Below are 13,132 nucleotides of genomic sequence, written 5' to 3' on the forward strand. Positions count from 1 at the left end.
AGTTGATGCGAGAAAAGACGACGAAGATGAGGATGAAGATTAGATGAAAGAAAAATCGCCAGTAGCGGAGAATCGGCAGGACATTTACTGTCCCTGTCCTGGTTTGGTTGAAGACGATAGAGTTAACTGCGGGAGGGCTGCGATGCACCCTGCCGAGACGAACCTATGGGGAATTCCACGAAAGAAAGCTACCACTTATATGATATCGGGTTATGGTGTACTATTGAGGCGAAACACTTATCATATTCATTTGCAATTCTAGTTCTTTTTCGTGGGAAGTTCGGGTATTCTAATTCTTTTTATCTCTCCTTTTATGATGTTCCAGCAGGCCATCTCTTTCGTCAAGTCGCCCGAGTTAGTCCTATCCTTTCCATGTTCAAGAGGGGATCCGTTACAACCTAGCTCGGGAATCTTTCGCTCCTTCGGCATACGCTAGCGAAAGGAGGCAATGGATGAAACAGATAATGAAAGAGGGTGTCTTTAAATAAGTACGAAAAAAAAAAAGAGGAAATAGAATATTAGGAATGCCGTATACAATCCAGTCATGTGGTGACAACAACGGGAAGTAGAAGTAATTCATTGAAGATTGCGGGAAGTTCAGGAGGTGGGACACTGTGAGACAAACTGGAATGCAACAGGCTTTGAATGTATTGCAGGTCATTTTTCTCGTATCTACAGGAAGTAGTCCGGCGTGCGACGAGACACCATTGGTTCTCCTGCACGGGGACAAGGATCGAATTGAAGGCTAAGATGTCCAAGTCAGTAAAAGAAAAGGGGTCAAGCAAGGCGTGAGTGACCTACAAAGTATATTTGAGATTCTCATCTATCTCCATAATTGCTGCTTGGTTTCCGCACCTATAACAGTAATTTGGAGCTGATCACATTGACGGGGTTAGCATCATTTGCCAAAGGCCGGAAGGAAGTTGAAAGCATAGACGCACCAGAAAATATAGTTACTACATTTCGGTCCTGAGACCAATTATAACCTTCCATCACCAATTGATGTGCTCTCGCGACGAGGGTCAAGCCATTGTTATGGTTGAATGCCTCTGAGATATCCTGACCAAAAGTATATCCAGCCCCACGAGGAGAGATTCCCCAGCCGCACCTGTCGTCTGGGTCACTCCAGAGCAGATCACACATGGGACCTTCATGCGGCACCTCTTGCATACGATCGAGAGATCTGATGTTGTCCAATGTATCGATTGAAGGGCTGAGACCTCCGTGAAGACAGAAGATCTGGTTGTCGATGAGAGCGGTGAGAGGGAGGAAATCGAAGAGGTCAGTGAAATATTTCCAAACATTTGCATTGCCGTATTTCCGCAGGCACTCGTCGTAGAAGCCGTAGACCTGCGTTATCTGACGTGATTCGTGGTTCCCTCTTAAGATGGTGATGCGGCCGGGATAACGGATCTTAAGAGCGACAAGCAGAGTGACTGTCTCGACGGAATAGTAACCACGGTCGACATAGTCGCCTTCATATCATTTTACATAGAATATGTTAGACTGGCTGTACTCGGCGGGGAAGACACGCATTGTCTTCGGCTCTGGGGTTTTGAGTATTGACTTACCCATGAAGAGGTAGTTTGTATCTGGATTGGGGCCACCAATCCTGAACAGCTCCATCAAGTCGTGGAATTGGCCATGGATGTCTCCACAGACCGTTACTGGACATTTCTGCAACACACCAGCGGACATCAGTACATCCCCTAGATTGCTCTGGAACATTTCACATGGCCAGGCGGGGAAGGGAAACATACCACTGGCTGGACATTTGACTCTTCTTGCAGAACCTCTCTGGCCTGTTTGTAGATAAGTTGGTTAGCCTCAAAAGCAGGCACATCAAACAAGACTAGCATAAAAACGGGCATCTAATAGCAACGACAGCGACGGCGTCAAAAAAAGAAAGGAGAAGAAGGGAATAGCCCGCGATGGACAAAAGCATCGAACTTCAAAGGAGAGAAATCCCACCCGATCGCATAATCTCTGAACATCGATCTCCGCAAGCTGTTTGCAGCTCATGAGGCTCTCGATCCAGCCGTCTAGGGTCGGTATTGACTCCGGGTCGGTGATGAGCGAGAGGCCGTGGGGTTCAGGAGACCGCCCTGAATCGATCTCCATCTTGCTTTCCATGGAGTAGAACTCGAATCGATGGCACTAGAGAGACGGTGGACGGGGCGGTGGTCCTGGAAGCAGCTCGCAGGCGGTGGAGGGGGGTCGCTATGCTGGGGGGTAAATGAGAGAGCGAGCAATCAACCGAGCAAGGCGGGCGAGGGAAGGGCGAAGGAGGCGCGGATAGTGGGAGAATGCGAGACGCGAGGGAGCTCGAGGGGGGAGGTCGTGAATTGTTTTCCCCTGGGTAGTCGACGACAGGAGCTGCAGGCTATTGTTTTGGTCTTTCAGTCGACTTTTTTGGTTGATCCTGGCAAATAATAATAATAATGGTCTTTTTTCGAGCGTTTCGATGGTTTTGGCGTTTTTGGTGTTTTGGAGACGCCACACCGCACCAGCCACATCACATGACCGGAGCAACAATAAAAAAAAAAAAAAGACGTCAACAACAAAGCTCCAGGCGAGTTACATACAGGATTTACATGAGTTACAAGAGTCACAGGAGTTACAGGAGTTACAGGGGTTACAGGAGAGCTACAGAGTGCAAGACGCTGAAAAGACGATTAACGGGGTGATATGGTACATTTGCTACTACTTGACTATGGGCTAGATTATACCGCCGCCGCCGAAGCCGCCAAAGCCGCCCGGCCCTGGTCCTCCCGGGAAACCGGAGCCTGATCCTGAGCCTGAACCCCGTCCATATGGTCGACCGTCTCCTGGACCGACGGGGTCATACCGTGCTCCAGGAGGTACCTGCATGTCATAGCTTCCCTCGCCTCGTCCGCCTCCACCGAACATTGGGTCGTCGAAGGTCGGGTGCATGCCTCCGCCGCTGCCAAAGCCTCCTCGACCCCCGCGGGTTGGGCCTAGGTGCCTCTGCAGCGGATCGTGAGGAGCAAGGCCCTGTGGGTAGAGATCTCTCTCGCCGATATTGACAGGCTGCGTCTCACCTCGCCTGTATCCGCCATGGAGAGGGAACGATCCCCGGGGCCCTCTGTTGATTTCATATTCGTCTTCGAACCCAGGCGGCGGGAAGTCGCCGGGAGGAGCGGGCATGGGTTCACGAGACGGAATGGCTAGCGGGTCGTCAAACGGGTAAGGACGCGTAGGTCCAGGGCTACGGTCATCACGTAGGGGGCCCCGAGAAGGATACTGCTCGGCAGCCTGCTCCCGTAGACTGACCGGGGGCTCTTTGCTCTCTCCCTCGCCGGCCTGAGCTATGGATGGGTCTGGCACCAATTTCTGCACAATATTTTCCTCGAACAGGCGGCAAAACTCCTCAAGACGAGACTGCGATACAAAGAAGCTCCGAATGGTCTCTTCAGACGCGGCTGTTGCGTCTATTGGAAGCTTCGAATCTGAAATAAAGTCGTTGGTGGAGATGTCGAACGAAGTTGTCCGGCTGTTGAACAGGGCGACGGCGTAGATGACCGTCATGCTCCCCAGGCGGTTGACCTGGAGCAGGTACTCTGAGGGTGGATGATGCGAGTGCGAGTATTTGAAGGCAGAGGGGGGGCTGCCCAGATTCCAGTCTCTAGGCAGGACATCGCTGCTATCTGTACGCAAAATTCGTGAGCTAGGCTCTTGTCAACTCGGAGATAATGGCCTCTCGCGTACCTGCCCGGTGCTCTTCTCCCAACCCGATCAGCCTAAACCCGCTTTCCACCATGCATGCATGGCCAACGAGGGCCACCGTCTCCTGCGCGCTCTTCAACCGAAGCCCTTCTGCTCGAGGCAGGATCCGCAACGCCGTCGAGATGATGCTGCCAGGCATCAGTGTCCTGCCTAGGCCTTCCGCGCCTCCTTTCTGGTCCGGCATGGTTGTCTCTATATCCCCCTTGTCAGTACACTCTGCGCGTCTTCTCCATCTCTTCTTCTTCTTCTTCTCTTACTTCGTCTTTCTTCATCTTCAGCCTCTCAATGACGTAAGAAACACCCCGCCTGATGACTAAGATATATGACTAAGCTTTGCTGACTAACAATAGCCCGGTTTTAACTTCTTAGTCATCATCTCAGTAACTTCTAACTTCCTTCCAGCAAAAGTGTCGAGATTGTAAAAACGACCTTAGATATGGCAATGGAGGCCTATAGAAGCATTATCCTGGAAAGTAGTTACTGTTTGCTCCGCTCTGATTAGTGCATGGAGTTCTATTCCGCTACTAATACAAATGCACAAAAGTATAAGATATGTTGTAGCAAGTCGGTGTTGACTCCAAAGATTGTCATAAATATGGGCATTGATACAGTGAGAACATTGAGACAAAACTTCAAATCAGTGGGGGTATTAGTACGTGAGTCTCATCAGCCTGGCGGATACCAACCGGGTCCAGATTTCTCTCTTCAACGGCCATATACCATCGTCCAACAGCCGGCAGCTTCTTTGGGACCACATATCATATTTAGTGTTTCCATCCCTGTCCTTTGCATGGTATTAACAAACGAGTAAGGGCTAGAAGCTAACGATTGTGTATCAGTAGGAAGCTTCGTTGGAGGTAATATTTGACCCAGAGTGGGAGGAATGCAAATTTAACCTGTCTCGTATATTATTGAATTAATAGTTAATTTTTTTTGATAATTAACTGATCTTGTGTCAAACTGCTGAGAGCCCACTGATTGGTAGCAAAAGAACGGCGTGTGTGTGTTCAAATTTGTCCATGGTAAATAAATCGGCGACCGGTTTCATGCAGATGAGTGGGAGTGATAGCTAGTTCAACATATTATCCTCGGCTACAGTATATACATCGGGGACTAGGGGGCTGGGGGCTGGTGTTTATATAGAATGTCTGAAAGCATTCTAACATTCTATTATAGTCTGCAGCCAAACCAGTTATCTCTAGCACCTCACTTCGAACAATCATTATTGTTTTCACTCTTCTTTTGGGCTTTCCTAACCAACTCTAAGCATATCTCCTCCACGTCTCCGCCGTCCCGCCAGCTGTACAAAGGGACCCCGTCTCGATCAAGCATCTCCTTCGCTCGCTCCCATCGCCTCAGCCACATCTCTTCCCGCTTGTTCAGGCCGCTTGTCATTCCCTCGGAGGACTGGTATGAGTTTGCCCTTCTGAATGATGCAGGGGGCATGGAGTTTGTCCTGTTCAGGTCACCAGCAGGAATGTCAAGAGAGTCTGCCCCTTCCTGGACTTTCCCAAGGGAGGGTGAGGATGTTCCTGGTGCGCCTGGAGTAGTTTTACTACTACTCATCGAGGCACCAGTGTTGGTTACGGTGGCACTCCGGCGAGGAGGAGGTACTGGAGGAGGTGCAGGCTTTGCCTTTGGAGATGAAGTGGGAGTGGTCCGATTGGAAGATAAGGGGATGGCACTGGATATTCTCTCAGCATATTCGCGGGCCGAGGGTAGTTGGTTGTAGAGGATGGCAGCCTGGTTCCTGAAGCTGCTAACGTAACTATCCGTGGACGGGTTTCGGGGCAGGGTGGCTGACCTGCTAGGGCTTCCGGGCACTGGTTTTCTATTGGCAGTGGACGATGGCCCTTGGCCAGACTTGTGAGTGGTATTGTTATTGGTACTACTACCTTTGGATTCTATCGTTGCGGAGCGAAGACCCGCTGGTTTAGCTGGTTTTGGAGGTGCCACGGAGGTAGATACTGGCTTCTGACTTGAAATATCTAGTTTCGGCACATCATCATCACAGTCATCCAGGTCGATGAGGTTCCCCATTGGGACCACTGTTTCTTCTCGGTCAGACTTTCTCCTAGGTGGTAGAGTAGGCTTGTTCTCTGGTGTCTTCAACAGGCTGCTAAAGTCGATGCTGGAGTTATTCCTCCTTCGTCTCTCTAGGCGAGGGTTTGACCGGTCAAAGAACCCCTGCACTGAAGGCGTGGTCACATCACGGATAAAGATCCCAAGGATTCTTCCCTTGTTCGCCATAGCGAGTTCGGTGTATATCTCAAGATCAACCTCTCCGCTGTCACCAACGAGGATGAACATGCGGTTGGGAAAGTCTTGTATGATCCTCTCTAGGCTGGGGCGTTTTCTTTCGGCCGTAGGTTCAAATATTCCCTGGAGCATGCCCGAATATTGCTTTAGATGGAACGAGCCCGGAGGAAGCCCAGCCAGGCTGAAGTATTTTTTCAAAAGCGGGTATAGTTGCCATGGCGAATTGGAGACATAGTGGACACCGACTCCCAATTCGGCGAGCTTTGTGTACCAGTCACCAACACCGGCGATGGTAAGATCGTTCAGATTACGGACAAAGGTGTTACGGAACATCTCCTTGGCCCCATCTGCAATGGCAGAATGCTTAATAGTGTCGTCGATGTCGCTGATAAGGCTGACACCACCGGGATCAGACAAGCTGACTTCCTCTGTGGCTGACAGATGTTCTGCAGCGAGTACACGGACATGAGTAGGAACAAAATCGAGCGATGCACGGAGGATGAACTGCCCACTAGCATTAGTCGATATAGTCCTAGACTGGCTCTGGGTCTTGTTAAAGAAGAAGACTGTGACTGGAATGTTGACTGCCGGAATGGTGAGAAAGGGTGTCAATCGCTCCATCAGTTGTGCATTAGCAGCGGCCATTTGTTCAGGAGACATCTGCTGCGAGGCCTGCTGGGTCTCCTCAACGCCTTCCTGAGCCTTGTTCATGATCGAGTCCACCCGTTGGTTTATAGAAGCGTCATCCTGACTGGGAGACTTTGGGCTGCCGGGAGCAGACGAGTCATCAACGTCGGAGGACGTGGCGCTCGGGACCTGAATACCACTCAGACGCCTGGCCAGAGCAAGTAGGATGCGGGTTTTTCTGTTCATGGGCCCTCGCTGGGGGGAGTATATCCATCCCCGGGCATCAACATCGACAATAGCAGTGTCACTCTGTGGTTTCTGACACTCATTCTGCGCGGTTGGCAGAGCTGCCTCAAATTCAGCAGCAGCAGCGGCAGCATCAGTAGAGAGTGATGTCTGCTGGTGATGTTTGCCTCCACGAACATGGCGTCTCCCGTAGCTGGGGAAGAGTATCATCTCCTCGTCTCCGTGAATGGTAGCTTCGCCTTCCGGGTAGCCACCAGGCATCCCCGGACTGCTGGCATCTTGATCTTGGTATCCTCTCGTCCACTGGGCCGAGTATGCCTGCCGTAACTCATTGGCTGCCTTGAGGTATCCCATCATCTTCTTCCGCCTGGCGCCTCTCTCGCGGCCGCCGCCGTCCAGCCGTTCCTCCCCCAGCTCACCGTTGCTGCCGCCATCTTCCGCCCGGGCACCGGTAGAGCCTAACATTCCGGTCTGAATGCCGACTGTACCGCCAGGCCCATGTTTTACCGGTCTTCTAGCAGCTATCGAGGGGCTGAAGCGTCGGGCTGGTAGAGGGTGTGGCCGCGGGAACAAGAGACCTAGGAGCCCTGTCCGCCCGGCAGCTTGTCTCTTGAGCACCCGAGCCTGTCTCTCGACGATAGCCCTGTATATACGAGCCTGGATGCGGTGTTTGAGGCGAGGCAGCGTCTCGATGCGCAGGTAGGAGAAGCGGGCGCTGATGCGGTGGTGGGTGCGAGGGAAGAGACGGCGGAAGACAGAACTGGCCACGGCCCAGCGCGAGACGGGCTTCGGCCGGGTAGAGCTACGCAAAGGGCGAGCCAGTTTATCCGGAATATGTATCTGGAGATATCCACAGAGGCCAGATATTGCTATTGCTGTTGCTGTTGCTGGTGCTGGTGCTGGTGCTTCTCAGTGGCTAGAAGGTTAGTGGTTGATGTTGACGTTGTAACTAACTAGTTAGTTGCGCCTCGGCAGAGACTTCGCAGTAACCAAGGAGTTACAAAGCGTCTAGACTAGCTGGATAATCTTTAATCTATTCTTCTAATTCTATTATTTATAACTACCAAGCACAGAGAGATCCAAGCATTGAGGAACAAGGGCAGACACGGACGCTACAAGGAGTATATGCGCCCCGGGACAAACGTGTCCCTGGGAGACGCATAGTAGCCCTTCTGGTTGGCGATGACACGCACTCCGCCGAGCTCGAAGTCGCAGTTATAGTGCGTGTGGCCGAACGCCCAGGTGGTGACGGCAGAGCTGGTCCAGCAGGGCTGGTCGCGCAGCTCGGTTGCGAAGCCAGAGGTAACGCTGCTGCCGGCATACCTGGGGTCGACGGCGCGCGGATCGAGGCTGGGGGCATGGTGGGAGAAGATGGCGATGCGGCGGCGCGGCTCTCGCAGCTCGATCTCGCGGACCTGGGCGTTGAGCCAGGCGAGGTCGGCGTCGTGGGCGCGGTTGTGCGTCTCGGTCGTCCAGTCGGCGATCATCTTGAAGTCTGACATGCGAGCCGCGACGGCCTGGTCCTGCTCGGGCAGGATATGCGAGTACAGGGTGCACCCGAGCACCGTCAGCGAGTCCGAGACGTCAAAGCGGGTTTGTGAGAGGAAGACGAAGCGGCCAGTCGAAGCCGAAGCCGATGTCGAAGCCGAAGTCGAAGTCGAAGTCGACGGCGGGCAGGGCGGCGAGTGAGCGGAGAGCCGGTCCTGGAAGGCGATGACCTTGCGGCGGGCAGCATCCATGGTGTAGGACTGCGGCTCATGGTTGCCGAAGAGCAGGAAGACGATCTCGAAGCGCGAGAGCAGCTCCTCGATGAAGGGGAAGAACTGGTCGTGCTCGAGATGGCCGATGTCCCCCAGAAGGGCGAGATACGGGGCGGTCCGCTCGATGACAAAGTCGTACGCCGGGTGCGTCTCGAGATGGAGGTCGGATATGATCTGGAAGTCCATCTCCACTCAGTGTCCGTCCGCCTATCTCTGATCTGGCACGATGGGAGCACTAATATATAACTAACTAATGGTTACCTGGTGGTTTTGGTGGCTCGACAAAAGTTGCTGCTCCCCGTTTTTACCTTTGATACTATCTGACTATTCCGTACATGAAACGGCCATCGTCGGCGGTTGTCTGATATGCTCTGGTGGCTTCATCACACTAATACCAATAGCCGTCTCCTTCGTCTTGCTACTCAGAGGGTTAACTAACGCTCAGACTGCCCAACGTTGCTTGTTCAGGCCGGTTCTTCCCCGGCATTCGATTTGATACCCGAGAGATGTCTGTTATCTGTACCTTAGGTAGTGATATCTCAGCCCTGGAGGCGGGCCTGCAGCATCTTCTGCCATGGTCTCAAGTAACCATTTTAGTAGACTGCAGTGGAAGGCCAACATGGAAGCTCGCCGTCGTGGTGAAGACTTCACCCTTGCGTAACTTGGGCCTACCCCTAAGCCCGGCCCATCCGGGCATAACCAAGCATAGTCATAGTATCTTGCTCGTTTATTTATTCTACTTATCCTACAATAACTTATCTCTCCCCCTCCATCGCTTAAACTATCTCCATTATCAAAAATCTGTCCATCGCCAGCGTCTTCTTAAGTCTTTTTATAGGGAGGTTAGGGGCATCACGTGAATGTTTGCCGTCTTAGTCAGCAAGAGGCTCTTTTTGTTTTTTCGCGGAAGCCAAAAAAGGGGAAAAAAAACACCAAAAGATCAGAAGAAGAAGAAGAAGAAGAAGAAGAAGAAGCAACGACAGAGAGAGAAAGAGACAGCGACGGCGGACGGGCTGCCAGAGTGCCGGAGCAGCCACCAGAGACAGGACGGAAGCCAAGCACAGAGCGAAAGGCGAAAGGGGGAGAGCGAGAGCGAGGCGGACGGAGAGAGTGGCGTCTCCCCACAAACGCCGTGTCATGACTCTGGGGTAAACGACAGCCCCAACGGCCACCTCGGAAGCGCCTGGGTGGTTATCCAGGACGGCGACGGCGGCAGAGGAAGAGTCGACGATGACGCCTGACCCGATGACCGACCAGCAGAGGAAGCAGGATGGCCACGAGGACCCCGGACGGCCCAAGGCGCTACGACGACCGGACGGCGGACGAGGAGAACAACACGAACAGAGAGAGGAACGGGAACATGAGCAAGAGCAAGAACAAGAACAAAGACAAGAGCAGCCGTTTCTGATGCTGTCGCCGACTATGCATGCTCCTGCTGCAAACGGGCCGGGTCCCAGAGGCCACACTCACGTTCGATCTCGGTCCCTGGCGGCTCCGTCAAGCGCTCCGGTCATGGCCAGGGCTCACTCGTCCCCAGGACTCGACTCTCGCGGCAGGTACGTCTTCCCACAGAGCGGCCCAGGCAGACCGTCTGCGGTCGGCGTCACTCCTCATGAGCTCCCTTTGCGGCGTCCCAGTCCGTTGCGGACCTCCTTCGACAGTGTCGGGAGCGGCAGCCAGCCACTCCCGAGTAGCCATAGCATCGCCATTTCAGAGCCCATCCTGGAGCAGCCAGAGCTCCAGGCCTCGCCAGTTTCATACACCAGTCATCCCAGCCAGTCTGCGGCCAGCTATACCGCCTACAGCTCTGGCGGTAGCCGAGCCGGGGGTGGGCGTTCGGTCTCCCCATCATGGTCTCCTGCTCTCCACAACACCCTCCCCCGTGTGTCCAGGCGTCGACCCTCTTCCCCTTTACTCACCCACGCCCCCGGGCAGACATCCAATGGTTACACATCTAATGGCCATATGTCAAACGGTGGGATACTCGGATCCTCAGCAACGACTGCTTCGACGCCTTCATCGGCCTCGTCTCCTTCACGTCCATCCCCGCTTATCCTGCCCGCCAAATTCAACGAGCCCTATCCGGCGTACTCCCTCTCCCTGGCTTCCTCCATGCCTTCTACCCCAACCAGCATCCGCTCTCGCTCCCCCAGCATATCCTCTCTCGAGACCATCCCCGACATTCCCGACGCCGAAGCCGCTGCCATCGAAGCCGACCAGATCGCGAGGCTGAAAGCTGCCGCCGACAAGGCGGATGCTGCGGCCGAGGCAGGCGGATTCCCCCATGACCTCAAGAGACGCAGTGCCGTCGACATATCTTCCTCTTCTCCCGGATCGCGTTTTGGCTCCGGCTGGGCCGACAAGCGCAAGCGATGGAGCGTCTGCGGTGCTGAAGGCAGACAAGATCTTGACCTGGAGACTATATGGGAGGACTAGGACGCTATCAGTGCGTTCGTCCTTTGATTCATCCTATTCCTCCTCCCTTTCATGCGTCTTATGTTTTGTTTTCTAAACTTTCTCCTGCGTTATGGCCCTTTTTTCCTTTTTTTTTTTTTTTTGTCTTATCTTTATTTCATTTCCTGGCGTATCTCCTCTGCCTTCTGGGGTTTGTTTGCTTCTCTGGCGTTTTCCGTGTCCCTTGTATGTGTTGGCTGGTGCATCAGTCGGTCGTGAGTGAAGTAAAACTTTGATACCCACGCCTGCCTGGAATCTCTCTTGTCAGTCATCATACGCTCTTACGCGATCTCCCTCTCTACCTGATGTTCCAGAGTACCACATGAACCAATGACTACTGCTAATTTCTACTTCTCTTATCTTCTCGTTCATAAGGTGTTCTCGGAGATGACTAGTCACGGTTATTTTATGTACATTAGCAGCAGGCCTTCCATAAGCGTTGTTTGAATGCAATCAAATATAACGATATACCGAGGAAAGAAGTCTAACTTCAAGATGCTTCAGAGAGAGAGCGCTGCTACATGCTACATATTCTCCTGGCAACTTCCTCTCCGCTCCAGTAGGCTCCAGCAGCAGTCCCAAGTCCAACTATCGGTGCGGTATGTTCCCCGGCAAGCCATATACCCCTGTCAACTCCCATGCCTTCCCGCATAGCCTCGATGTCACCCAGGCCATCGGTCAGCCCAACCTGGAAGTTGGAGTAGCTCCCATTGCCCGCAAGGGGGTCTGTCTGCCACTCTGTAGCCAAGAAACCGGTAGGTTTACATGACGGGTTCTGGTCGTCGTACCCTGGGAGCCGCGAGATGTACGGAAGTAAGAAGGTGTGTAGGATACTGTAATACTCCTTTGAATCAGCTGGGTGGCCAGATATGCTGGACACTACATGCTCCGCACAGGTGCCGTATGTGTAGAAGAGCAAGGTAGGATGAGCACAGCTTCCCGGAAGATCAGCCAGAGAGAGACACTCCTGGTTCCAGTAAGGAGTACTGGGATGGTCGACGTAGCTGGGTGAGAAGAACTGGAACGTTGGGTTGATACTGTTGGACGCAGCTGGCTCTAGCCGCCAGAATGCAGCCGGGAAGTTCACATATATCTTCTCCAGACGGCCGTAGGAGATATGGTCAATTGCCTCGGAGAGACGCTGTGGCATGGCAGGGCTGAACGCCCCTTTGTTCTGCTTCAGCCATCCGAGGGGAAACGTAGCAACAACTTCATCGAAATGATACTCCTTGCCGGCCGACGTGCGGACAAGTACCCGGCCATCCGCCCCTACGGAACGAGTCTTGCCTTCAAGTGCAACGACTGTCTCGTTGAAACGTATCTCTGCTCCCTCCAGGGCCGGCCGAGCAACATTCTGGAGAATGTTCTTATATGTCGACGCAACGAACAGGTTGGCTGTCACAGAGAGGCAAAAAGAGTCAGTCTCCGTGCATGTAGAATATTATTAAATCATCCTCGTCATCATCGGGCCATCATCGCGGTGTTAAGACATACTCCCTTCAAGGCACTCCTCGAGGAGGAAGAACTTCAAGCTCTGTCTCTCGATGGGCGAGCCGATGTACGCCCCCCACATCTTTGCCGACTCCAGACAGGCGTCCTTCTCTGCCTGGCTGAACCCGGACTGCGCGAGCTCGTCCCTGAAGAAGTCGAGCAGGCTCTTGCTGGCCGGGATGTTCGCGCAATCCTTCTGACTGAGGGTGAAAGCCCGGTCGATGGTCGTCCATATAAAGTCGGCCACTTTGGCGCCCCGGGCCGGGTCTAGCAGCCTGCCATCTGTATCGAACGTCGCCTGCAGCCCTTCCCACGAGTCCGTCACCGTGCCAGAGCGCTCGCTGATCTCGACGAGGGGATTGTTTCGCGTGCCATGGATCCAGTTGGGGCCGCTGTCCGTCGTGCTTTGTTAGCAATGATGGCTGTCCGCAGCCCGTCGCTGTCATCGGGCCCAAGAGGAAGCAGAGCAGGGTCAAACCAACAGATCGACAGAGACACTCCCGAGGCTACTTTGGCAGACCTATAGCAGTTATGCGGCCCGTAGATCA

The 13,132-nt window shown here is 53.4% G+C and overlaps 7 protein-coding genes across 7 annotated transcripts in view; 2 read left to right on the top strand and 5 right to left on the bottom strand.

The window, feature by feature from the left end:
- Positions 1-672: 672 nt before the first annotated feature.
- Positions 673-2,133, bottom strand: TERG_08323 (serine/threonine-protein phosphatase PP2A catalytic subunit; the record flags this gene model as incomplete). The annotated part of the gene is made up of 6 exons (XM_003231188.1): positions 673-745; positions 802-874; positions 942-1,475; positions 1,572-1,677; positions 1,761-1,802; positions 1,972-2,133. 6 exons carry the CDS (start codon positions 2,131-2,133, stop codon positions 673-675), a joined length of 990 nt encoding a protein of 329 aa, XP_003231236.1.
- A 408-nt stretch (positions 2,134-2,541) lies between these two features.
- On the bottom strand, positions 2,542-3,931 carry TERG_08324 (uncharacterized protein; the record flags this gene model as incomplete). Its single annotated transcript, XM_003231189.2, has 2 exons — positions 2,542-3,668; positions 3,730-3,931. The coding sequence occupies 2 exons, from the start codon at positions 3,929-3,931 to the stop codon at positions 2,719-2,721; spliced, it is 1,152 nt and encodes a 383-aa protein (XP_003231237.1). The 3' UTR covers positions 2,542-2,718.
- Positions 3,932-4,953: 1,022 nt separating this feature from the next.
- Positions 4,954-7,344, bottom strand: TERG_08326 (uncharacterized protein; the record flags this gene model as incomplete). The annotated part of the gene is made up of 1 exon (XM_003231191.1): positions 4,954-7,344. One exon carries the CDS (start codon positions 7,342-7,344, stop codon positions 4,954-4,956), a length of 2,391 nt encoding a protein of 796 aa, XP_003231239.1.
- A 647-nt stretch (positions 7,345-7,991) lies between these two features.
- On the bottom strand, positions 7,992-8,825 carry TERG_08327 (uncharacterized protein; the record flags this gene model as incomplete). The annotated part of the gene is made up of 1 exon (XM_003231192.1): positions 7,992-8,825. The coding sequence occupies one exon, from the start codon at positions 8,823-8,825 to the stop codon at positions 7,992-7,994; it is 834 nt and encodes a 277-aa protein (XP_003231240.1).
- Positions 8,826-9,145: 320 nt separating this feature from the next.
- TERG_12673 (uncharacterized protein) lies at positions 9,146-9,499 on the top strand (the record flags this gene model as incomplete). Its single annotated transcript, XM_047751602.1, has 1 exon — positions 9,146-9,499. The coding sequence occupies one exon, from the start codon at positions 9,146-9,148 to the stop codon at positions 9,497-9,499; it is 354 nt and encodes a 117-aa protein (XP_047607513.1).
- Positions 9,500-9,850: 351 nt separating this feature from the next.
- On the top strand, positions 9,851-11,195 carry TERG_08328 (uncharacterized protein). Its single transcript, XM_003231193.2, has one exon. The coding sequence runs from the start codon at positions 9,870-9,872 to the stop codon at positions 11,073-11,075; it is 1,206 nt and encodes a 401-aa protein (XP_003231241.1). The 5' UTR covers positions 9,851-9,869; the 3' UTR covers positions 11,076-11,195.
- Positions 11,196-11,610: 415 nt separating this feature from the next.
- Positions 11,611-13,132, bottom strand: part of TERG_08329 (uncharacterized protein) — a gene marked incomplete at both ends in the record, with an annotated part of 2,660 nt that continues 1,138 nt past the window's right edge. Inside the window, 2 exons of the mRNA XM_047748927.1 lie at positions 11,611-12,488; positions 12,588-12,976. Of these exons, the coding sequence (XP_047604919.1) occupies positions 11,611-12,488; positions 12,588-12,976 (1,267 nt within the window). The remainder of the gene's footprint in view (positions 12,489-12,587; positions 12,977-13,132) is intronic.

Source organism: Trichophyton rubrum (genome assembly GCF_000151425.1).
Source record: "Trichophyton rubrum CBS 118892 genomic scaffold supercont2.13, whole genome shotgun sequence".
NCBI classification, from domain to species: Eukaryota; Fungi; Ascomycota; class Eurotiomycetes; order Onygenales; family Arthrodermataceae; genus Trichophyton; species Trichophyton rubrum.